This window comes from Phocoena sinus, chromosome X (assembly GCF_008692025.1).
Source record: "Phocoena sinus isolate mPhoSin1 chromosome X, mPhoSin1.pri, whole genome shotgun sequence".
NCBI lineage: Eukaryota > Metazoa > Chordata > Mammalia > Artiodactyla > Phocoenidae > Phocoena > Phocoena sinus.
Window position 1 is genome coordinate 25,641,924 of NC_045784.1, and position 26,591 is coordinate 25,668,514.

The 26,591-nt window shown below is 37.2% G+C and overlaps 1 protein-coding gene across 1 annotated transcript in view; it reads left to right on the plus strand.

Moving 5' to 3' along the window:
* Positions 1–26,591, plus strand: part of IL1RAPL1 (interleukin 1 receptor accessory protein like 1) — a 1,361,040-nt gene that overhangs the window by 778,854 nt on the left and 555,595 nt on the right. The window contains exons 4-5 of the mRNA XM_032620953.1: positions 18,578–18,764; positions 21,318–21,471. Of these exons, the coding sequence (XP_032476844.1) occupies positions 18,578–18,764; positions 21,318–21,471 (341 nt within the window). The remainder of the gene's footprint in view (positions 1–18,577; positions 18,765–21,317; positions 21,472–26,591) is intronic.

A 26,591-nucleotide genomic window follows, 5' to 3' on the forward strand; every position in this document is an offset into this window, starting at 1 on the left:
AAAGTGAGGGTTAAATGAGATTATACAGAGGGAGATTAAATGAGATAATGCATATAAAGATTTTTAAAAACGATAGCTTTATTGAGATATAATTCACATATCATAATATTCTCCCATATAAAATGTAAAATTTAATTTTTTATTGTGGTAAAATATACATAACATAAAATTTACCATTTTAACTATTTTTAATTGTACAATTTAGCGGCATTAATTACATTCACAGTGTTGCTCAATCATCACCACTATCCATTTCTAGATATTTTTCATCATCCCAGACAGAAACTCTGTACCCATTAAGCAGTAATTGCCCATTCCTTCCTCCCCACCGCAGCACAGGGTAACTGCTATTCTAATTTTATCTCTAGGAATTTTCCTATTCTAGGTATATTATATAAATGGAGTCATACAATATTTGTCCTTTTGTGTCTTGACTTATTTCACTTAGCATGATGTTTTCAGGCTTCTTTCATGTTGTAACAAGTATCAGAATTTCATTCTTTTAAAGTCCAAATGATATTGTATGTATATACCATGTTTTGTTTATTCCTTCATCTTTTGGTGGACATTTGAGTTGTTTGCACCTTTTGGCTATTGTGAGTAATGCTGTTATGAACATTGTTGTACAAGTATCTGTATACATCTCTGCTTTCAATTCTTTTAGGTATATAACTAGGAGTGGCATTGCTGGATCATATGGTAATTCTTTGTTTAACTTTTTGAAGAACCTCCAAACTGTTTTTCCATAGCAGCTGCACTATTTTACATTCCCACCAGTAATGCACAAGGGTTCCAACTTCATATATCCACCAAAACGTGTTTTCCTTTTTTTTTTAATAGTTATCATAATGGGTGTGAAGTAGTATTGTATAAAGCTTTTTGTGCAGTGTTCTTTCCCCCACCATTTCCTCTCAGTAGGATATAAGTGTCATAAAACCAAATATTTTGTATATTCACTCCTTTATCTCCAGCTGGGCCAAGCACATAGTCTTTGCTCAATAAATATGTATTGACTGAATGAATGCATTTTAAATGCTCAATAAATGATATTTAATTCACTCTTCTAATAAATGATAGTTAATATATTAATTCCTGTATTATGTTGAGTGTCCCCTGCTGGACTTAATGGTTTTGTTTTGTTTCTGTGAAATGACTTGCCTTTGCTATGAGAAGTTTAAGAGGCAATATGCTGAATTTACATAGAATGAAACTGCCTCAAACCATAACAACAGAAAAGGAGGGGAAAGACTTGAAAAATATGACATTAGAAAGCAATGGAAAAGCAGGCAAGATCTCACATGTTATCTTCAAATTGGAGCACTCGGTGCTATGAACATGTAAATTCAGGAAGGTGGCTGCAATCTCTTCTTCAAGGAGACTATCTAGCTTCCGTTTCCATTTCCCCCAAACCTTTCTTGAGTGAGGAATAGTTTTCCCGGATAAAGATACACTGTTCTATCTTCTTTGTGTCTGTAGAAGTTGGGCCACTTTCTAAATATGCTAAGTTCAAAGAAGTCACTCTACATGAGAACTCTGACTGCGAATTTCAGTAAACACTGTGACTTCAAAATTACACCAGTCTCCAGAGTCTGGAAATATGCACCTTGGTCAATTTTATGGAATAGATTCAGTTTTTGTCTCCTATATATAGTTAAGTATACAATATAAATGCCCATTATCACTAAGTTTATTTACCATCTTCACAGTTAATTTTACTTATCACTTATATTTTTATTTTGAAGTCAAGGAGAGCAAAGCTATAATCAGGAAATACTGACCTGCAAAGTAAAAATGAATAAAACGTATGCCATTATTGTATTCCAAAAATATTTAGAGAAGTATTCGTAGAAAAAAAATCACTGATTTATAGCAGCTATTTGCTGACATTGTCAAGATTTGGTTTACACACAGTAGCGGAGAAAGCATTGATATGTTTTTAAATTTCAGGAAATTGATATAACTCTGAAAAATCTATTTGTACATGGGTAAATTTCAGCAAACTCTGGTAGTTCTCTGTCTTCTTTAAAGATCAGTGTAGACTTTCTTTTACTCTATTGGAAGTTTCCCTGGAATTTTCATTGTAAAATGAGAGGTGGGGTGCAGGATTAACCATGTGTCTGGATCCTGGTTCACCACTTTTCCACAACATTCTAGGAGCAAGATTTAATAGTACAAGAACTATTATAATCACGTTAGAAAAAACTGCCTGTGTGATGCTTAGAGAGAAAAAAGTGATTTGCAACTGACACAAATGTGGCTCACACATTTATTCTTCTGTTCCCTTATCTTTCCTTTATGTTTCTTTTTTTAAAAATTTATTTATCTTTTTTATTTTCTTCCAGGTTTATTGAGATACAGTTGACACATAGCATTGTGTTAGTTTAAGGTGTACAACATGAGAGTTTGATATACAGACAGACTGTGAAATAATTACCACAGTATGATTAGTTAACACATCCATCACTTCACATATTTAACTTCTTTTCTTTTTTTTCTCTTGTGAGAACATCTAGGATCTACTCTCTTAGCAACTTTCAAGTATACAATACAGTATTGGGTTTTTTGTTTTTAATTTTTTTGGAGTATAGTTGCTTTACAATGTTGTGTTAGTTTCTACTGTACAGCAAAGAGGAGATATATGTATATGTAAATCTTCCTTGGATTTCCTTCCTAGTTAGGTCACCACAGAGCATTGAGTACAGTTCCCTGTGCTATAAAGTAGGTTCTCATTAGTTATCTATTTTATACGTAGTATCAATAGTGTGTATATGTCAATCCCCATCTCCCAATTCATCCCACCCCCTCTTTCCCCCTTGGTATCCATATGTTTGTTCTCTATGTCTGTGTCTCTATTTCTGCTTTGTAAATAAGATCGTCTATACCAATTTTTTCAGATTCCACATATATGTGTTAATATACGATATCTATTTTTCTCTTTCTGACTTACTTCACTCCATATGACAGTCTCTAGGTCCATCCACGTCTCTACAAATGACCCAATTTGTTCCTTTTTATGGCTGAATAGTATTCCCTTGTATATATGTACCACATGTTCTTTATCCATTCCTCTGTTGATGGACATTTAGGTTGCTTCCATGCCCTGGCTATTGTAAATAGAGCTTCAGTGAACATTGTGGTACATGACTCTTTTAGAATTATGGTTTTCTCAGGGTATATGCCCAGTAGTGGGATATCTTTCAAATCAAGAAGGTCAACTACGCTGAAAAGAAGGTCTGTTGTATGCAGGGTGGGAAGAGATAATCAGGTGGCTGCAAGTAGCTATTCATTGCCAGGAAGTGTTTATAGCTGTGTTATAGTTTTTGCCTGGCCTGGAAGAGACATTTGCTTACCACATCCACTGTCAAGAAGTGTGTGCTATGTCGAAGAAGCATAGGGAGAGGAGGGAAAAGTAGTGCAGTAGGATGTAGGTGAGGGTTGTTTAGAGGGATTAAGCTAAAAAATAAATGTAAATCAGAACTTCGTAGCCATTAACTAATAGTTCATTCATTCATGCATTCATTTAACAAATGTTTATTGAGAGTGCCTGTTATATGCCTGGCACTGTACAAGACACTTAGGGAAATCATTAGGCTTCTTAAGTCCTTATGCTCCATTGGCCATCACTGAATAAATTCTTATAATGGATTATTCTCCATGTGTCAGAAGAAACTGGAGTGTTCAGAAAGGGAGAAAGAGTATAAGAGATTTTTTTTGAAAAGTGCCTGAATCATTTAAAAGTTAAGCATAGAATAACCATATGACTCAACATTTCCACTTCTAAGTATGCACCCAAAAGTACTGAAGGAAGACACTCAAACAGATACTTGTAGGTGAATGTTCATAGCAGCATTATTCTTAATAGCCAAAATGTGGAAACAAACCCAAATGTTCATCAGCTTATATACCAAGAAACTAAATATGATATATCCATACAATAGGCTATTATTAAGCCAAAAAAAGGAATGAAGTACAGATACATACTGTAGCAGGAATGAACCTTGAACATATTATGCTAAGTGAAAGAAACCAGACACAAAAGTCCACATATTGTACGATTTCTTTTATATGAAATATTCCAAGTAAGCAAATCCATAAAGACAGAAAGCAGATTGGTGGTTGTCAGGGGCTATGGGGATGGAGAAATGGGTAGTAATTGCTAATGGGTATGGATTTCCTTTTGGAATGATGCAAATGTCTTAGAATAAGATAGAGGTGATGGCTGCACAACATTATGGATGTACTAAATGACACTTCACTGTGCACTTTCAAACAGTTAATTTTATGTTGCGTGAATTTTACCTTGTTAAAAATATATGCCTTTAAGAATTCAAAGAGCATACAGCTAACTCTCTCATTTTACCTCTTATGAGAAGAATACATGTTAACAGCGGAGGCAGCAAAATAAGGGAAGACAGGTAATTACAAATTGAGATTGTTATGAAGAAAATAAACAGAGATAAGATGGATGGTGATAGAGGAGGTCAGCCATAGCTTCTCTGAAGATATTTGTCATTTATATGACCTTGAGACCACTTCCTGAGCCTCAGTTTCCTTCAGTGCCATGTTTGTTTGTTTGTTTAATCTCTCTCTCTCTTTTTCTTTCCCTCCAGAAGAGGTCTAGAAGGAGACCTTGGGGTCTATAGTGGTGAAGTCTGAAAGTTCTCGTGCCCAAGAATAACTCAGGTGGAGAAATACTAGACTCGAATTTCATACACTGAGGCCTCCTCAAGTCTAATATTCCAGGAATACTAGGCTAGAAAAATTAAAATGACAAAATTATATTATTTACTTTCTGTCAAAAAGTGGGAGATAATTATTTTGAATTTATAGTTAGCAGAAGATTGAGGATGAAGTTCAACTTACAGGTTAAATTATTAAGAAAGAATTTCAAACAAGAAGACAATAAATTGGCATTTTTAGGTCTTATCAATTGCTCAGTGTTCTTACTCTAATCTGTTCAGAAGCACTGATTTCAACGCAGTTAAATCAGTAGGTCCTCCAGAGCTCTTCTGAAAAGAAAACCTAATCCAAACAAATTTCACATTTAGTGTCAGTAGCTGGAAGCATAGTGTGTGTAAGAAAGATAAGATAGAGGGACCACACACATAGCTTCAGGCATCACCATAAGGACTGATAGAAAAAAATTATAGATAGAAAAATTGGAAGGCTTTAAGATTAGAAATAAACTATCAAAGTATGTTTAAGGCTTAACAAACTGTAAGAGGTTCCCTCCACAATCTAACCCTGACATTTTTTTTTTTTTTTTTTTTGCGATACGCGGGCCTCTCACCATTGTGACCTCTCCCGTTGCGGAGCACAGGCTCCGGACGCGCAGGCTCAGCGGCCACGGCTCACGGGCCCAGCTGCTCCGTGGCATGTGGGATCTTCCCGGACCGGGGCACGAACCCGTGTCCCCTGCAACGGCAGGCGGACTCTCAACCACTGCGCCACCAGGGAAGCCCTAACCCTGACATTTGTGATTCCCAACATTTTATTTTCACAACGAATGATTAAACAGTACAGTCAAATTTATGGTTAAGTCACCTTCCAAACAATGGAGTTCTGCTCCATTCTGTAGTAACTGAACTTTCAGATCTTCCATCCCTCTGTGCTGCTTTTCAGTGCCCAAACGTTTGTAACACTTCAAGAATACTCTGTGCTTTTGTTTTCACACAAAAAAATTATGTACAAAAGATTATGACTTGAAAAAAGACCAGTGAATGTTAGAGTAAACCGTGTAAAACATAGAAGCCTAAAACAACTTAATCCTTAAAAAACATTGATCAAATCCCTGTCTTTCTCAGCACTTCGTAAGTGGGAAGAGATTTCCAAACATTATGGAAATGTTATTTCCCCTAGGGACCAGGAAATTAACATAATATACAGGTCAAGTGTTTAGTGGCACCACCGTTAGAGGACATATTTAACAATCATGTTACTGGTAATTCTGTTAGAGTGGAGAGAAACACTGAATACTATGGATTATCATGCATAGGGGGTGTGATTACAGAATGATTGAAACTGTGCTACCCTTAGGTATGGCATAACATGGCTTTTATTTTACTCTATAACTAATCAGGCAATATACAAAATTTCTCTTCCCCCATATATTTTTCTTTCTTACCCCCTGCCTGCACTACCCAAATTTCCACACCTCGATCTGTAGCTGCATGATGTTGTCATCCTTCAAAAGATAAATTATAAAATCTCTGGTAGCTCCCATGCATGCCAGTTCAGAATCTTTCACTTTTTCAAAGTAACACACCACTAAGGAACCTGTGGAGAACTTCGATACACTGTACTGACTTCCAGAGACTACTTACAGAAATATTCTAACTTTATTTTTTGTGTCATAGATTTACTTCTTGATTGTGTTCCAAAATATTTGTTAATCCCCAGTATTTGCACTGGACTTAAGGCTAGATTTCCTTCTTCCTTATAAGACAGGGCCCTAAGCCAGTCCTTTCAGAAGCCATTTCTTTTACAAGTATGTATATATATATGTAGAAAGTGTGTAGTAGAAAGAGCTGAAGAAGCCATGATATTTCTTTAATACCTGCTTCTTGCTCCATCTTATTCTTTATTAGATGTTTGGGAGCTTAAGGACCTAACTCTTCAAAGAAATCTGAGTTAGAGCGTGTTCTCCCTTTCTCCAGTAGGCATCTATTCTAGAATATAAAATAATATAAAATCAGGGCTAAGAGTAGGTAACTTTCTTTTGTTTTAAACAATGTATATATAGTTTATGTGTGCTAACCCAGCACTACTTATCTTCAGTAGTATACAGAAGAGACCAATGAATTAGAAGTTAGGAGATACATGTTCTAATCCCATTTCTGCCACCAATTAGTAGAACTTAGACAAATCATTGACTTCAAAAAAAATAAATAATTGACTTCTTTAGGCTTTGGGTCCCTTTGCTGTAACCTCAGGAGGCTGAAAGAAGTAACTCTCTGTAAACTGTTTGTACAATACAGTTTGTGTACTTGGTGTGTCCTGCAGGGTTACCCTTGCCAGAGAAAACTAGGTTTTGAAAAAATTTCACATTAATATCATTTCTTCACTGGAAAAGATGAGTATTGACTCTCAATTATGAACAACTGTTTTGTCCACATACCTGTAATATCCTGTCTCTCTCTACCCATTTTATAAACATTGGAACCAGCAGTCATGATTTAACTTTTGCCTAGATTGCAGCTCATCTTTTAAAACAATAGAAGCTGAGTAGATATGTGCTGATGATTTTTACCGTAAATCCTGGAGGAGCATTCTTTCCCCATTTACCCCATTCCACTGTATTTCCCCGACTGCAGAGAGCCACAGTGCCATAGCAGTCATGCTGCAAATTTAATGATGGTGGATGGGACTCTTCACTTTGAGAGTGTCTAATTCCCCCCAGGGGGATCATATGTTTATTAATGTGTCACAGGTTGCTTGCTTCCTGTTAACTCTTCTCAGTAAATAGGACTGTAGCATTCATTGGATGCTGCTTTATTTTTAGCTTTTTAAATCACCTCCTGATGAACAGAAACAGTAAACAAGTATTAAAACATGGAAAGTAATTTGAAAGTAGTGCTATCCTGGGGAGTCTGGAATTCCAGACATTACCAGACAGTAGTAAATCAGCAGTCACCTCACAAAGCTAGGGAATAAAAGACAGGAGAATAACATCTAAGGGTGCTCATCTGGAGCCACTTTCTGAAAATTAGGGGTCGGTTGCATTTATAGTAGAGCAAGAGGGGGTGGCTGAGGTAAAGAGTCGTATTTTTCATAAACTTCTCATTCTTGTCCAATGCAGTCGGGTATCCCAGGACTTATCTGGATTCTTACGCTTTACAGTCATTAAACACCACAGAACTGAAGGCATCGTCATGGTGATATTGCCTATCTAACCTGCCTTGTAAACAAACACTGTTTAGCCCTACTGCAAAATAGAAATATAAACGAAGTAGGAAAAAGGGACGCAGTACTGCTGATAAGCTCTAATACTTACTGAGTGCTCACTAAAAGACTGACACTGTGTTTTAACATGCTTGATTCCCACAGCAACCTATGAGGTCTGTAGTATTATTTTCTCCTTGTACAAATGAGGATATGGAAGCCTAAGGAGTCAAGTAACTTTTCCTAATTTCAAAAGTAATGAGTGATTGGGCTGGAATCTGAAACTCTGCAGTTGGGCTTTAGAGATCTTACTCTTAACCCAACTGCCTGTAGAAAAAAAGGCCTGGTATTTGATATAAGGAGGTGTGGGGAAATCGACAACAGTATAAGTTTGAATAGAAAGAAAACCTAAGATTCTTGAATTTAGAAGATTAATGTGGAAGGTTCAAGATTAGAATTCACTGATTAACTTCCTAGAAAAGTCTGTTCTTTAAGAATTCTAATGTGTTCTACAAATATCAGTATTTTTCTAAAACTTTGAATATTTTCTTAAGACACATTTGAATGCGTCCTAAGATAGCTAATAACTTAGTTATTCTTTTCTGAAAAAAATTATCTTAAAATGAGCCTGAGAAGAGCATGCTCCAGTCTGTACTGGAGTTAAATTAATAAATAATGCATGAGCAATATTGCTGGCAGCCCCAAAGAGGATTTTTTTTCCCTCTTGAGAGTGAAGCTCAAGCTAAAATTTAACACACTTTGCTTTCTCTCAAAGCTGTTTCTTTTTCAGTATCTTACATGCTAAAAGATTGACTCTACCTTTCATATACTCATCTGAAAAAATTCTTTATCATCTTGTATGCCTCTCTCTTTCCTTCACTCCTTCACTGTCACATTATTCTATATCTTTAATATATTTTGAACATGATTCCTCCTTCCTATCTCGCTGGGCATTGCCTTTGTTGGACTTGCCTTTTTTTTTTTCCTGAATGAATGCAGTTGCTTTCTAATTTGTCTCACTGTACTTAGTCCTCCTTGCAATCCAATCCAATCCATTTTTCTCACTACAGTAAGAAAAATCTTTCCAAAATCCAATTGTCATCATTTCCCAGCATAAAGTCCAAAGTCCTTACGGTGGCTTTACAGGACTTTCAGTCTGGCTCCTGCCCGCATCTCCAGTCTCAGTTCCTGCTGTTCCTTTATCACTGTTTTATAACCCAGCCACACCAAATTATTTGCAATTACTCAAACATGCCAAGCTGTGTGATGCCTTCAAGCCTTTGTGCATACTATTCTCTGAAATAACCTTTCTTAAAATTGTTAAATTTTTACTCACACTTTAAGATACCCAGATATCACAATTTATGAGGACTTCTTGTTTCTTTCTTTGACACTACTGTGTGGTACATACCCCTTTGTAGTACTTACCACCTTGAATTTTTTTTTTTTTTTTTTTTGCGGAACGCGGGCCTCTCACTGTTGTGGCCTCTCCCGTTGTGGAGCACAGGCTCCGGACACGCAGGCTCAGCGGCCATGGCTCACGGGCCCAGCCGCTCCGCGGCATATGGGATCCTCCTGGACCGGGGCACGAACCAGTGTCCCCTGCATCGGCAGGTGGACTCTCAACCACTGTGCCACCAGGGAAGCCCCTCACCTTGAATTTTAACTATTTACTTGTGTATCACTTCTGGAGTGTGAGGGACTGGGGGCAGGAAATAGGTCTCATCATTCTAGCAAAATCCCTAAGCACATTCTCTCAGGATATTTTTCAGGCTACTAATTGACTGTTTAATGGTTTCACCTATTAACTATTTTAGATATACTTGTAGTGTACATATTATATGAAGCTAGAGAAATCTACAATCAGTAGCCCTAAATTATAATTTTGTGGAAATTTTCTGTTACCCAATATAAAGCTGAATAACTAACAGTAATGTAAAACTCTGTTTTTCTCCTTTACTCTCAACACTTCTCATACCAGTTATGTGCGGTTTTTCCCACACCAAGCAATTCTTCAACCTGCTGGATATCCTACAATTCAGTTCATTTCGGACACTGTTTACCTGGACTTAGCATCAGATCCTACAGGTTAAGGGCTCAGTTCTGCATAACTGCCCCCACCCACGACACACACAATTCAGATGCCAGTTGCTACTCCACAAATTTACCTCCACTTCTGACTGACTGGTTGTAAATCAGAGGTCCGCAGAATGTGCTTCTCATATTCTTCCATTATGCTGAATAGGTCAGTTACATTTTTCTCCTTCTTTGTTCAGTTTACCAATTTTATTTTAAACTAATTTGTATTGGAGTATAGTTGATTTACAGTGTTGTGGTAGTTCCTGCTGTACAGCAAAGTGCATCAGTTATACGTATATCCACTCTTTATCTTTGTTTTTTAAATTTTTACTTTTTGGCACACCGCGTGGCACGCAGGATCTTAGTTCCCTGACCAGGAATCGAACCCGTGCACCCTGCATTGGAAGCACAGAGTCTTAACCACTGCACCGCCAGCGAAGTCCCCATCCACTCTTTTTTAGATTCTTTTCCCATATATGTCATTACAGAGTATTGAGTAGAGTTCCCTGTACTATACAGTAGATTCTTATTAGTTATCTATTTTATATATAGTAGTGGGTATATGCCAGTCCCAATCTCCAAATTTATCCTTTACCCCTGTTTCCCCCTTGGTAACCATATGTTTGTTTTCTAGACTTACGACTCTGTTTCTGTTTTTTGGTTTTTTACTTTTTCATAACATCTTTATTGGAGTATAATTGCTTTACAATGGCGTGTTAGTTTCTGCTTTATAAAAAAGTGAATCAGCTATACGTATACATATATCCCCATATCCCCTCCCTCTTGCGTCTCCCTCCCACACTACGTATCCCACCCCTCTAGGTGGTCACTAGACACGGAGCTGATCTCCCTGTGCTATGCGGCTGCTTCCCACTAGTCATCTGTTTTACATTTGGTACTCAATATATGTCCATGCCACTCTCTCACTTCATCCCAGCTTACCCTTCCCCCTCCCCGTGTCATCAAGTCCGTTCCCTACATCTGCATCTTTATTCCTGTCCTGCCCCTAGGTTCTTGAGAACCTTTTTTTTTGTTGTTCTAGATTCCATATATATGTGTTAGCATACGGTATTTGTTTTTCTGTTTCTGACTTCACTCTGTATGTCAGACTCTAGGTCCATCCACCTCACTACAAATAACTCAGTTTCGTCTCTTTTTATGGCTGAGTGATATTCCAATGTACATATGTGCCACATCTTCTTTACCCATTCATCTGTCACTGGACACTTAGGTTGCATCCATGTCCTGGCTATTGTAAATAGAGCTGCAGTGAACATTTTGGTACATGACTCTTTTTGAATTATGGTTTTCTCAGGGTATATGCCCAGTAGTGGGATTGCTGGATCGTACGGTAGTTCTATTCTTAGTTTTTAAGGACCCTCCGTTCTGTTCTCCATAGTGGCTGTATCAATTTACATTCCCACCAACAGTGCAAGAGGGTTCCCTTTTCTCCACACCCTCTCCAGCATTTGTTGTTTGTAAATTTTCTGATGATGGCCATTCTGACCGGTGTGAGGGGATACCTCATAGTAGTTTTGATTTGCATTTCCCTAATAATTAGTGATGTTCAGAAGCTTTTCATGTGCTTCTTAGGCATTTATATGTCCTTTTTGGAGAAATGTCTATTTAGATCTTCTGCCGATTTTTTGATTGGGTTGTTTGTTTTTTTCATATTGAGCTGCATGAGCTGCTTGTATATTTTGGAGATTAATCCTTTGTCAGTTGTTTCATTTGCAAATATATTCTCCCAATCTCAGAGTTGTCTTTTTGTCTGGTTCATGGTTTCCTTTGATGTGCAAAAGACTTTAATTTTCATTAGGTCCCACTTGCTTATTTTGTTTTTATTTCCGTTTCTCTAGGAGGTGGGTCAAAAAGGATCTTGCTGTGATGTATGTTATAGAGTGTTCTGCCTGCGTTTTCCTGTAAGACTTTTATACTGTCTGGCCTTACATTTAGGTCTTTAATCCATTTTGAGTTTATTTATGTGTACGGTGTTAGGGAGTGTTCTAATTTCAATCTTTTACATGTAGCTGTCCGTTTTCCCAGAACGAATTATTGAAGAGGCTGTCTTTTCTCCATTTGTATAGTCTTGCATCCTTTATCAAAAATAAGGTGACCATATGTGCATGGGTGTATCTCTGGGCTTTCTATCCGTTCCATTGATCTATATTTCCGTTTTTGTGCCAGTACCATACTATCTTGATTACTTTAGCTTTATAGTATAGTCTGAAGTCCGGGAGCCTGATTCGTTTTTCTTTCTCAAGATTGCTTTGGCTATTTGGGGACTTTTGTGTTTCCATACAAATTGTGAAAATTTTTGTTCTAGTTCTGTGAAAATGCCAGTGGTAGTTTGATAGGGATTGCATTGAAGCTGTAGATTGCTTTGGGTAGTATAGTCATTTTCACATTATTGATTCTTTCAATCCAGGAACATGGTGTATCTCTCCATCTGTTTGTATTATTTTTTAATTTCTTTCATCAGTGTCTTCTGTCTCCTTAGGTAGTTTTATTCCTATGTATTTTATTCTTTTTGTTGCAATGGTAAATGGGAGTGTTTCCTTAATTTCTCTTTCAGATTGTTCATGATTAGTGTATAGGAATGCAAGAGATTTCTGTGCATTAATTTTGTATCCTGCTACTTTACCAAATTCATTGATTACCTCTAGTAGTTTTCTGGTAGCATATTTGGGATTCTCTATGTATAGTATCATGTCATCTGCAAACAGTGACAGCTTTACTTCTTCTTTTTTGATTTGGATTCCTTTTATTTCTTTTTCTTCTCTGATTGCTGTGGCTAAAACTTCCAAAACTATGTTGAATAATAGTGGTGAGAGTGGGCAACCTTGTCTTGTCCCTCAGCTTAGAGGAAATGGTTTCAGTTTTTTACCATTGAGGACGATGTTGGCTGTGGGTTTGTCATATATGGCCTTTATTATGTTGACAAAAGTTCCCTCTATGCCTACTTTCTGGAGGGTTTTTATCATAAATGGCTGTTGAATTTTGTCAAAAGTTTTTTCTGCATCTGTTGAGATCACGTGGTTTTCATCCTTTAATTTGTTAATATGGTATATGTGTCACATTGATTGATTTGCGTATATTGAAGAACCCTTGCATTCCTGGGATAAACCTCTCTTGATCATGGTGTATGATCCTTTTAATGTGCTGTTGGATTCTGTCTGCTAGTGTTTTGTTGAGGATTTTTGAATCTATGTTTGCCAGTGATATTGGCCTGTAGTTATCTTTCTTTGTGACATCTTTGTCTGGTTTTGGTATCAGGGTGATGGTGGCCTCGTAGAATGAGTTTGGGAGTGATCCTCCCTCTGTCATATTTTGGAAGAGTTTGAGAAGGGTAGGTGTTAGCTCTTCTCTAAATGTTTGATAGAATTCGCCTGTGAAGCCATCTGGTCCTGGGCTTTTGTTTGTTGGAAGATTTTTAATCACAGTCTCAATTTCAGTGCTTGTGATTGGTCTGTTTATATTTTCTATTTCTTCCTGGTTCAGTCTCAGAAGGTTGTGCTTTTCTAAGAATTTGTCCCTTTCTTCCAGGTTGTCCATTTATCTGGCATTTAGTTTCTTGTAGTAATCTCTCATGATCCTTTATATTTCTACAGTGTCAGTTGTTTCTTCTCCTTTTTCATTTCTACTTCTATTGATTTGAGTCTTCTCTCTTTTTTTGTTGATGAGCCTGGCTAATGGTTTATCAATTTTGTTTATCTTCTCAAAGAACCAGCTTTTAGTTTTATTGATCTTTGCCACTGTTTCCTTCATTTCTTTTTCATTTATTTCTGATCTGATCTTTATGATTTCTTTCCTTCGGCTAACTTTGGGGTTTTTTGTTCTTCTTTCTCTAATTGCTTTAGGTGTAAGATTAGGTTGTTTATTTGAGATGTTTCTTGTTTCTTGAGGTAGGATTGTATTGCTATAAACTTCCCTCTTAGAACTGCTTTTGCTGTATCCCACAAGTTTTGGGTCGTTGTGTTTTCATTGTCATTTGTTTCTAGGTATTTTTGATTTCTTCAGTGATCTCTTGGTTATTTAGTAGTGTGTTGTTTAGCCTCCATGTGTTTGTATTTCTTACAGGTTTTTTCCTGTAATTGATATCTAGTCTCATAGCGTTGTGGTCGGAAAAGACACTTGATACGATATCAGTTTTCTTAAATTTACCAAGGCTTGATTTGTGACCCAAGATATGATTGATCCTGGAGAATTTTCCATGAGCACTTGAGAAGAAAGTGTATTCTGTTGTTTTTGGATGGAATATCCTATAAATATCAGTTAAGTCCATCTTGTTTAATGTATCATTTATAGCTTGTGTTTCCTTATTTATTTTCATTTTGGATGATCAGTCCGTTGGTGAAGGTGGGCTGTTCAAGTCCCCTATTGTGATTGTGTTAGTGTCAATTTCCTCTTTTATGGGTGTTAGCATTTGCCTTATGTATTGAAGTGCTCCTATGTTGGGTGCATAAATATTTACAATTGTTATATCTTCTTCTTGGATTGATCCGCCCATCATTATGTAGTGTCCTTCTTTGTCTCTTCTAATAGTCTTTGTTTTAAAGTCTATTTTGTCTGATATGAGAATTGCTACCCCAGCTTTCTTTTAATTTCCAATTTCTTGGAATATCTTTTTCCATCCCCTCACTTTCAGTCTATATGTGTCCCTAGGTCTGAAGTGGGTCTCTTGTAGACAGCATATATATGGGTCTTGTTTTTGTATCCATTCAGCCAGTCTCTGTCTTTTGGTTGGAGCATTTAATCCATTTACATTTAAGTTATTATTGATATGTATGTTCCTATTACCATTTTCTTAATTGTTTTGGGTTTGTTATTGTAGGTCTTTTCCTTCTCTTGTGTTTCCTGCCTAGAGAAGTTCCTTTAGCATTTGTTGTAAAGCTGGTTTGGTGGTGCTGAATTCTCTTAGCTTTTGCTTGTCTGTAAAGTTTTTAATTTTTTCATTGAATCTGAATGAGATCTTTGCTGGGTAGAGTAATCTTGTTTGTAGGTTTTTCCCTTTCATCACTTAAACATGTCCTGACACTCTTTTCTGGCTTACAGAGTTTCTGCTGAAAGATCAGCTGTTAACTTTATGGGGATTCCCTTATATGTTTTTTGTTGCTTTTCCCTTGCTGCTTTTAATACTTTTTCTTTGTATTTAATTTTTGATAGTGTGATTAATGTGTGTCTTGGCATGTTTCTCCTTGGATTTATCCTGTATGGGACTCTCTGTGCTTCCTGGGCTTGATTGACTATTTCCTTTACCATATTAGGGAAGTTTTCAACTATAATCTTTTCAGGTATTTTCTCAGTCCCTTTCTTTTTCTCTTCTTCTTCTGGGACCCCTATAATTGGAATGTTGGTATATTTAATTTTGTCCCAGAAGTCTCTGAGACTGTCCTCGATTCTTTTCATTCTTATTTCTACATTCTGCTCTGCAGTAGTTATTTCCACTATTTTATCTTCCAGGTCACTTATCCATTCTTTTGCCTCAGTTACTGTCCTATTCAGTCCTTTTACAGAATTTTAAATTTCATTTATTGTCTTCTTCATCATTGTTTGGTCTTTAGTTCTTGTAGGTCCTTGTTAAACATTTCTTGTATTTTCTCCATTCTATTTCCGAGAGTTTGGTAATATTTACTATCATTACTCTGAATTCTTTTTCGGGTAGACTGCCTATTTCCTCTTCATTTGTTTAGTCTGGTGGGTTTTTACCTTGCTCCTTCATCTGCTGTGGGTTTCTCTGTCTTCTCATTTTGCTTTACTTACTGTGTTTGGGGTCTCCTTTTCACAGGCTGCAGGTTCGTAGTTCACGGTTTTTTTTTTTGATGTCTGCCCCCAGTGCCTAAGGTTGGTTCAGTGGGTTGTGTAGGCTTCCTGGTAAAGAGGAGTAGTGACTGTGTTCTGGAGGATGAGGCTGGGTCTTGTCTTTCTGGTGGGTAGAATTGCATCTGGTGGTGTTTTTAGGGGTGTCTGTGACCTTATTATGATTTTAGGCAGCCTCTGTGCTAATGGGTGGGGTTGTGTTCCTCTCTTGCTAGTTGTTTGGCATAGGATGTCCAGCACTGTAGCTTGCTCTTCGTTCAGTGGAGCTGGTTCTTAGTGTTGAGATGGAGATCTCTGGAGAGCTTTTGCTGTTTGATATTATGTGGAGCCAGGACGTCTCTGGTGGACCAATGTCCTGAACTCAACTCTCCCACCTCAGAGGCACAGGCCTGACACCCGGCTGGAGCACCAAGACCCTGTCAGGCACATGGCTCAGAAGAAAAGGGAGAAAAAAAGGAACAAAAGAAAAAAGTAAAATAAAATAAAGTTGTTAAAATAAAAAAATTAAAAATATATATTTAAAATAAAAAAATTAAAAAGTAATAAAAAAAGAAAAGAAGTATGGACAGACACAACCCTAGGACAAATGGTAAAAGCAAAGCTATACAGACAAAATCACACAAAGAAGCATACACATACGCACTCACAAAAAGAGAAAAAGGAAGTAAGTATATATATCTATATATAAAAATAAAGAGAGCAGCCAAATCAATAAACAAATCTACCAGTGATAATAAACTCTAAATACTAAACGAAGATAAACATAAACCCAGAAACATATTAGATGCAGAAAGCAAACCCCAAGTCTACAGTTGCTCCCAAAGTCCACTGCCTCAATTTGGGATGATTCGTTGTCTATTCAGGTATTCCACAGATGCAGGGTATATCAAGTTGATTGTGGAGATTTAATCCGCTGCTCCTGAGGCTGCTGGGAGAGATTTCCCTTTCTCTTCTTTGTTCGCACAGTTTCTGTGGTTCAGTTTTGGATTTAGCCCCGCCTCTGCGTGTAGGTCGCCTGAGGGCGTGTGTTTTTCCGCTCAGACAGGGCGGGGTTAAAGGAGCAGCTGATTAGGGAGCTCTGGCTCACTCAGGCTGGGGGCGGGGCACGAGGTGCAGGTACAGAATGCATGGCGAGCCTGTGGCGGCAGAGGCCAGCATGAGTGACGTTGCAACAGCCTTAGGTGCACTGTGTATTCTCCCGGGGAAGTTGTCCCTGGATCACGGGACTCTGGCAGTGGCGGGCTGCACAGGCTCCCGGGAGGGGAGGTGTGGAGAGTGAGCTGTGCTTGCACACAGGCTTCTTGGTGGCAGCAGCAGCAGCCTTAGCGTCTCATGCCCGTCTCTGGGGTCCGCGCTGATAGCCGCGGCTCGCGCCTGTCTCTGGAGCTCCTTTAAGTGGCGCTCTGAATCCCCTCTCCTCACGCACCAGGAAACAAAGAGGGAAGAAAAAGTCTCTTGTGTCTTCGGCAGCTCCAGACATTTTGCCGGACTCTGCCCCGGCTAGCTGTGGCACACTAACCCCTTCAGGCTGTGTGCACGCAGCCAACCCCAGTCCTCTCCCTGGGATCCGACCCTCCGAAGCCCGAGCCTCAGCTCCCAGCCCCCGCCCGCTCCCACGGGTGAGCAGACAAACCCCCTCGGGCTGGTGAGTGCTGGTTGGCACTGATCCTCTGTGAGGGAATCTCACCGCTTTGCCCTCCGCACCCGTGTGGCTGCGCTCTCCTCCGCGGCTCCGAAGCTTCCCCCCTCCACCACCCACAGTGTCTGCCCGCGAAGGGGCTTTTAGTGTGTGGAAACGTTTCCTTCTTCACGGCTCCCTCCCACTGGTGCAGGTCCCATCCCTATTCTTTTGTCTCTTTTTTCTTTTGCCCTACCCAGGTACGTGGGGAGTTTCTTGCCTTTTGGGAGGTCTGAGGTCTGCTTCCAACGTTCAGTAGGTGTTCTTTAGGAGTTGTTCTACATGTAGATGTATTTCTGATGTATTTGTGGGGAGGAAGGTGATCTCTGCGTCTTACTCCTTCGCCATCTTAAAGGTCTCCCCAAGGATGGTTCCTATTAGGAAAACTTCCAGCTCAGAATTCTGCTTTATTGGGTCATTAAACTAGCAGTGGAGACTCTCCAGCCTTCTGTTTCTTTATCTTTTTGTGAGGCACAGCCCTCTCCAATAGTCCATAGATGGCTTCTTTTGTATTAGATCCCACCTCAGGTCCAGCGCAGACACAGCTGACTGCAACCAGACTTTCTCTATTTCTGTTTTGTAAATAAGTTCATTTGTGCCATTTTTTTTTTAGATTCTTCATATGTGATATCATATGATATTTGTCTTTCTCTTTCTGACTCACTTCACTCAGTATGACAATCTCTAGGTCCATCCGTGTCGCTGCAAATGGCATTATTTCATTCTTTTTTACGGCTGAGTATGAATTTACCAATTTTAGCATAATTATGACCAGGCTTGACTTGTTTCTTGACCTAAATCTTCCTTTATTTTATTTTCCTAGATAAAAGCTAAATAAAAATGTCTATTAAACAGTTTTTCAAACCAAACTTTTATATAATATAAAATTTTTTTCTAGCATATGAAAAATATACAAATGGTTTAACAGAACCAAGCATTGTTTAGCTGGGTGACAAGATAGAGCCCTGTGGAATAAGCCATGATACCATACATTAATTATCAGTAGAGTTTTTATCCCTCTCTTCCTCTCTCCCTTTTTGAGTGAAGTAAATACACTGCCTTGACAACAGTTGCTTTTTGTTCACACCAGGCCACCATATTTATTCTGCTTCATTACAGAAACTCCACTTACTGTATGAAAGTATCCATCTCACTGACAGTGGGTGAAAATGACACTGAGCTGTGCTACAATTCCAAGATGAAGTACTTTGATAAAGCTGAACTTAGCAAAAGCAAGGAAATTTCGTGCCGTGACATAGAAGATTTTTTACTACCATCCAGAGAACCTGAAATCCTATGGTATAAGGTATGGACTATGAATGATTTTATCACTTATAAATAGATTAATGTGTACCTTATTCTAGGGCAAGTTGGATAAAAACATTTAAATGGGTGTTATATAGTTCAGTTCTGCCTTCCTGAGACACTACAGCAAGTTGTGCTGGGCATTATAAGTTTTTAAACCAGGGACTTTGATAATCCAAGTCAATGTTTGTATTTTTAGTACATTGTAATAAGCTACTATGTTAATGTTTATATCTAGTTTATGCTGATAATCCTATCAAGTCTATTATAATCTGTGTTGATAATTTCAGGAACTAAAATGCATTAAGCATTCATTTCAAACTCTTCATATAAGCAGTCCAAAATGTCCCCAAACAAGGAGAAAAAGGATTGACTTGCTTCTGTGATAAAATGGTACACTAGTTTTATTGAAATATTCTGTTTAATGGAAGTATCTTTGTGCATATCCTAATCTCTTTTGTATAAAAGCATACATGTTTTTAAAAATCTGATGAAAATGTATACGATTATAAAAGTAGTGTTAGATTAACTTCTTTTCAAAAACCAGAAGCAACTTTAGGCTTAAGCAGAATAATCAGACGCTGTTCTTCCTGTCACATCATTGACTTTGACTGAATTTCAGGATTTGAACATGTTCTTCAACTTATTTATATCTAAAAGATGCTTTTGTTATTGAACATACCCAAGAAAATACAATATAGATGTTATGAACATTTGTCTGGAATATGTTTTCCATGATTTAAAGATACCTAGTGTAAACTTTTGCTTTGTCCAACTAACTGGAAATAGGAATTTAGGAAGCTGGATCTTTTAGTAACTAGATTCACAAATGTCAGTATACAGAATATGAGCCCTCAGGACTGATAACGAATTCAAAACTTGTTAGAAATGAAACAGGAAGTACATCTTTAACAATTTTTAAAGGATTTTTCCAAAATTAGTAATGCCCTTCTTTGAATGACTTCCTTTTGATTCTTGACAGTAAGCAGTGGAGTATTCAGAACATCAAGGGAACTGTTGAAATATTTTTCTACTTTTCCCTTGGATTTCTGTATTAGACAGTATTAAATAGCCCTTAAATATTAGCTCCACTATTTCTGTCCCTGTGCATGTGAGCTTTATTTACTTTTAAAGTTTTTTAATTATATATTTCTCACCCTGATTTTCTGTGGTTTGCCTGCTTTCCACAGGAGGATTCTAAGCAAGCCCTGATGATTTCCTCAAAGGGGAGAGGTATTAGGGGAGTTTGACACAAGATCTTCAAGTACAGATATTTTTCTAGTACTCATATGTGTACATTCAGGTTCTAAATATGTAATTTCTTTGTTGTTTGCCAATAAGTTGATCTTAAGAGTCATGCACTTTTTCTCACTTTTTGCAAATAGTATCTCAAAATTTGCTGAAACATTAGAGGCCACGCACACACGCTCACACACACACACACACACACACACACACACACACAGAGTCACACACTCAGTTTTTTAAATGGCTGGCCTCATATTGGTCCTTTAGTCATGCTTCCACCATCTCCCCAGTCATTGTGACCTTACGCTATAAAGACCATAATTAGTGAAGTGATGGGTGGAGATGCAGTATATGTGGAATTTAAAAGTTTTGTAACAATTCAGATTATTTTTCCATAGTCAAGGGAATATGTATTGCATACATTTAGTGTATAATTTATGCAACTATGACAGTTTATGCAACTAATATGAGGATATTAAGTTTATATTTTGGACTGAAATAACCAGATAATTGTCCTCCAATTATACACAGGCATTGAGACACATAATCAAAATAATGGTCTGCATAAATTTGATCTGACACTAAATGTTTAACAAAATAATATTACCTCTGACTAGTGTTAAAAGGTTTAAAGTTATTTTATCCTCATTCCACTGATTTCAAATATGGCTAGAGAAAATGGACTTCTGTTTGGCAAAAACAGAAATCTCCTGAGCCAACATCATTATAATCCAAAGCTTAAAGCAGAGACCGTAATTTGGTAGACTGTGAGACTATAAAGACCTTGCATATAAATAATGGCCATTTCTTCCATGGACTGTAGAATATATATGCTATGAAAAGATTGAATTATTTCTAAATGCAGCCTTAAAAGATTTAAAATACTGAACTAAAGCATTTTTCTCTATAGAATTAGTTTTTCTGCTTTCCACTAAAAAATTCATTTTATATTTTATATTATCAGTATCAAAGTAGTTAATTTCATAATCATCAAATGCAGACTATTTGCTTCTAAAAATGATGTCAGGAGTAATCTTAATAAATGTCATTTTCTTATATCTAATAAATCAATACATATATGATTTAGAGACACTGAAGTTAGACGTTAATAAAGTGACTTGCTAATAGTGCTTTTTTCAAATTGAGGTACCTGATTTCCCAGAGATGTGGAGAAGTTTTGAAAATCTGTAGCATTAATTCACAACTCTAGCTCTTTTAAAATCTAACTTTAGAAGCTTTTAGTTTAGTTATTTTAAATACTTTAAGTTACTATATGTACTATAAACATTTTGTCTTCTTCACGTAGGAATGTAGGACAAAAACATGGAGGCCAAGTATTGTATTCAAAAGAGATACCCTGCTTATAAGAGAAGTCAGAGAAGACGACATTGGAAATTATACGTGTGAATTAAAATATGGAGGCTTTGTTGTGAGAAGAACTACTGAACTAACTGTTACAGGTAAGTACAGTCTTCAGTATTTCATTTGCAAGTAATGAAACTAACATTTTAAGTTTCATTTTTTGTGCTGCATATTGATTTTTTTCAAATCTTTGCAATGAAGGAAGTGCTTAACCAAATGCTAAGTGGATTCCTATAGGTGAAATTTATTCCTCCTTGCTTTCAAATCATGTTGCCCTGAAATGCATATGAAAGGTTAAAGAAAATAGGCTTAGGGGATTATAGAAATGTTAGCTTTTGAAAGTACTTGAAATAATGAGTTTACAGTTTCAGAAAATTATGCTTATATTTTGTAGCGGTATAATTTTTGGAAACACTTCCTAGAATGTTGAAATGGAATATATGAAATCTACCTCTGTCTTCCTGTCTTGCTCCAAATTAGAAAAATTACTTTTCATTTATTACTCTATGAACCTGATATACGTGTTCTCATGAACTTGAATATAACAAAATTTCAGATACAATAATTGAATAATTATGTGAGATGCATTGCATGGACTCATTCCCATACCTGGTTGCTAAGGTAGAAGGGCATGAGAACAAGGTTCAGAACACTGTCTGAAATCACGAATCTACAGCTCACTAGTCACATGACTTTATTTTAATCACCACAACCTTCAAAATATCACTTTCCTCATGTATAAAATGGTGATGGTAAAGTTTGCCTTGTTTATTTCATAGCATTTTTGCAAGAATTGAATGAGGCAAGCTAATACATATGAAATCAACTTGCAAAACATAGAATTATATCCAAATATGCATCGTTTTGTCATGTTAAATGATGTCATGTTAAATATTGTATTCATTCCCTGTTTTATGTTATTGAATACTTCTCTCAAAGTGGTTCCAACACAAAAAAGGGGGGGAATCAAGACCAATGCTTTAGGCAGTTGAAGACATTATTCTCATCTTATTAAGAGAGATTCTTCTTGGTGACATTCTTTGTACAATCTTTTTTTTTTTTTTAATTTTTGTCCTACTGCATGGCAAGCAGGATCTTAATTCCCTGACCAGGGATCAAACCCGCATCCCCTGCAGTGGAAGTGTGGAGTCTTAACCTCTGGACCACCAGGGAAGTCCCTGTACAATCATTTTTATGAACCATATATATAAAAGTAAGAAAAGGATATCAGATACTTTAAAGAGATTTCCATTTGTTCATTGATTCACTTAAAATAGTTTTCCCGTATATGAAAATTGTTTTGTGGTAGTCACCTTCATCTTACAATAATCACCTTGAAATGTTGAAATTATGATATGATATACTTTGACTTAAAAACAAAATCTGATTTCATGAAACTCATTTGATGGATAGTAATTATTCAGCTTGAAAGGAAATTTAGTTAAATAAGTAAGATGCTCTTTGGTAATGCCTTTGATAGATATTAGACCCAGTAAATAACTGACAATAGCAATACATGGTACATTTGAATAGTAAACACACATTTAATCATGTATTACGTACCTATGATGTACACATGTATGATTTGCACTAGTTTTGTTTTCAGCTTTGTTGTGTATAATAGGTCTTCGTATAGAAAATTAACACTTTTATCACTTTACCTCCCTGTTTAATGGAACAGTGAAAAACATAACTATCTGTACTTGGGTTTTCTTTACAATAAATGTTGAATATTTTATTATTTCTTTTTTGCTCTTAATCTATACTGAAGTAGCTTTTCCAGGAGTAGGTACTGAGACAAAGGAATTAAAACATACTGAAAATAATGAAAAAATATCTATTCTGTAAAGAAAATAGAATGAACTTCTAGTCTTTATTCTTTGGAGTGTAGAGCTAATTCTTGGTAAGCACATCTTTCCCCTTTCTAGAAACGCTAGGTTACTAAAACACTGTCTAGTAAGAGGTGATTGGAAAACAGTCTCCTAGAGACTGGAAACTGGGTCCCAAATGGTAAAATCATGTAAGTAGGCTATTTTGTACAATCAGTAATAGAATTGTTTTCTCGTAAATGCTACCCAGGGCTATTTTTGTACATTCATTTTCTCCAAAAAATATCTCCTTTTCTTTATGCAAAAAGGAGGAATAATTATTTCTTGATACCCAAAAGGAAGTTAATGAAAGTTTACATTCAGCTGAATATTATGAATACCTCTAATTTAAATAGCTCTACCTGTGACATTGATTTGGGGAAATAAAAGTATAAAGCAAAATTTGATTATATATGAAATTTTGGTTGAATCATAGAGCTGCATATCCCATAGTTAAAAGTAATATGTATTAAAATGCATTTTAGGTTTTAACAAGAAGTCTGTTGACAAGATATATTTATGCATAACATTGCTTTAAATAGTGTTACACTATAGCTCATTTACTTTGGCTGTGGCCAAAGAGCAATTCTTAGAACCCAAGTTAAACTCTCAGTAAAGCAACGAAGGTGGGCATTTTCTCTGAGCAATAGTTGATCCCTGCTTTGTATCTTGTTTTTCTGCATATCATGGTCATGTTATACTTAATGTAAATCTTATGCAAAGCATGATATCATTTAGTTTTAGTGGATCTGCCTTAGCTGATAATATATATTTTGAAGTGTGTTAGAATGTTTCTTTAAAATAAAACAAAAGAGAGTCCAACACATGAAGAGAAAAGAAAATTTCTGGATAAATAAAGTGGCATCGTACAGACCATATTGTAAGCTTTTATGGGAGATCTTTGGTTTATTAAAAGTATATGTGTCGGGCTTCCCTGGTAGCGCAGTGGTTGAGAGTCCGCCTGCCGATGCAGGGGACGTGGGTTCGTGCCCCAGTCCGGGAAGATCCCACATGCCGCGGAGTGGCTGGGTCCGTGAGCCATGGCCACTGAGCCTGTGCGTCAGGAGCCTGTGCTCCGCAACGGGAGAGGCCACAACAGTGAGAGGCCCACATACCACAAAAAAAAAAAAAAGTGTATGTGTCTACTAACTGAAGTAGTGGTTCAGGAAAACAGATCACAGTGAAAGAAACAATAAACCTGCTTGACACTTTTGGTATACTTTAAACATTTTTTTAATAGATCTTTATTGGAGTATAATTGCTTCACAATACTGTGTTAGTTTCTGTTGTACAACAAAGTGAATCAGCCATATGCATACATATGTCCCCATATCCCCTCCCTCTTGAGCCTCCCTCCCATTCTCCCTATCCTACCTCTCTAGGTCATCACAAAGCACTGAGCTGATTACCCTGTGCTATGCTGCTGCTTCCCACCAGCCAACTATTTTATATTCGGTAGTGTATATATGTCGATGCTACTCTCACTTTGCCCCAGCTTCCCCTTCCCACCTCGTGTCCTCAAGTCCATTCTCTATGTCTACATCTTTATTCCTGCCCTGCAACTAGGTTCATCAGTACCATTTTTTTTTAGATTCCATATATGTGTGTTAGCATACGGTATTTGTTTTTCTCTTTCTGACTTACTTCACTCTGTATGTCAGACTCTATGTCCATCCACCTCACTACAAATAACTCAATTTCATTTCTTTTTATGGCTGAGTAATATTCCATTGTATATATGTGCCACATCTTCTTTATCCATTCATCTGTTGATGGACACTTAGGTTGTTTCCATGTCCTGGCTATTGTAAATAGTGCTGCAGTGAACATTGGGGTACATGTCTCTTTTTGAATTATGGTTTTCTCAGAGTATATGCCCAGTAGTGGGATTGCTGGGTCATATGGTAGTTCTATTTTTAGTTTTTTAAGGAATCCCCATACTGTTTTCCATAGTGGTTGTGTCAATTTACATTCCCACCAACAGTGCAGGAGTGTTCCGTTTTCACCACACCCTTTCCAGTATTTATTGTTTCAGATTTTTTGAAAATGGCCATTCTGACCAGCATGAGGTGATACCTCTTTGTCTGCATTGGGTCTTCATTGCTGTGCGTGGGCTTTCTCTAGTTGTGGCAAGCGGGGGCTACTCTTCCTTGTCGTGCGTGGGCTTCTCATTGTGGTGGCTTCTCTTGTTGCGGAGCATGGGCTCAAGGCACATGGGCTTCCGTAGTTGTGGCACGCATGTTCAGTAGTTGTGGCTCGCAGGCTCTAGAGCGCAGGCTCAGTAGTTGTGGCGCACGGGCTTAGTTGCTCTGTGGCATGTGGGATCTTCCTGGACCAGGGCTCAAACCCATGTCCCCTGCATTGACAGGCAGATTCTTAACAACTGCGCCACCAGGGAAGCCACAGTGAAAGAAACAATAAATGTGCTTGACACTTTTGGTATACTTTAAACATTTAAAAAAAATAAACATAAGATGTTTCAGCATCGTTTGTAGCCTCTACCCTCTTCTCTATGCCTCAGCCACACTGTTTTACTGTTTTTCTCCAAATATCCTCCCTCTTAATCCTTACTCCTGGTGTGCTCCCTCTGGAATCTTTTTTCTTCCACGTTGTCACAGAGCTGACTCTTACTCTTTCTTCGAGGCACAGCTAAACTGTTTACCTCTACCACACTGCATTATAATTATTTGTTGCCACTCCTGGTTTTTCACAAGAACATGAATTTTTCAGAGTCAAGGGCAATGTCTCTTTTTTTATAAACATTTTAGTTTAGAATAGTTTTACATTTACAGAAAAAATAAAAAGGATAATAGGGAGAGAGCCTGTATTCCCCACACTCAGTTTCCCCTGTTATTAACATCTAACATTAGTATGGTACACTTGCTACAATTAACTAATGTTGCTATATTATTATTAACTAAAGTCCATATTTTATTCAGATTTCCTTAATTTTTACCTAATGTCCTTTTTCTGTTCCAGGATCCCATTTAGGATAGCACATAGCACTGAATTGTTTTGTTTCCTTAGGCTCCTTTTAGCTGTTACTGTTACTGACTTCCCTTGTTTTTGATAATCTTGACAGTTTTAACAAGTGCTTATTTTGTAGAATGTCCTTCAACTGATTTGTTTGATGTTTTTCTTATGATTAGACTTGAGTTATATATTCCTGGAAGACCATAGAGGTAAAAATCACAACATATCGTACTACCAACATGGCGTCACTGTTGATGTTGACATTCATCACTTGGTAGTATTAGTCACTTCTTGGTCAGATTTTGCCACTGTAAACTTACTCTTTTTTACAGCTTTCCCTACTCTACTCTTTGGAAGGAAGTCATTATCTGTAGTCC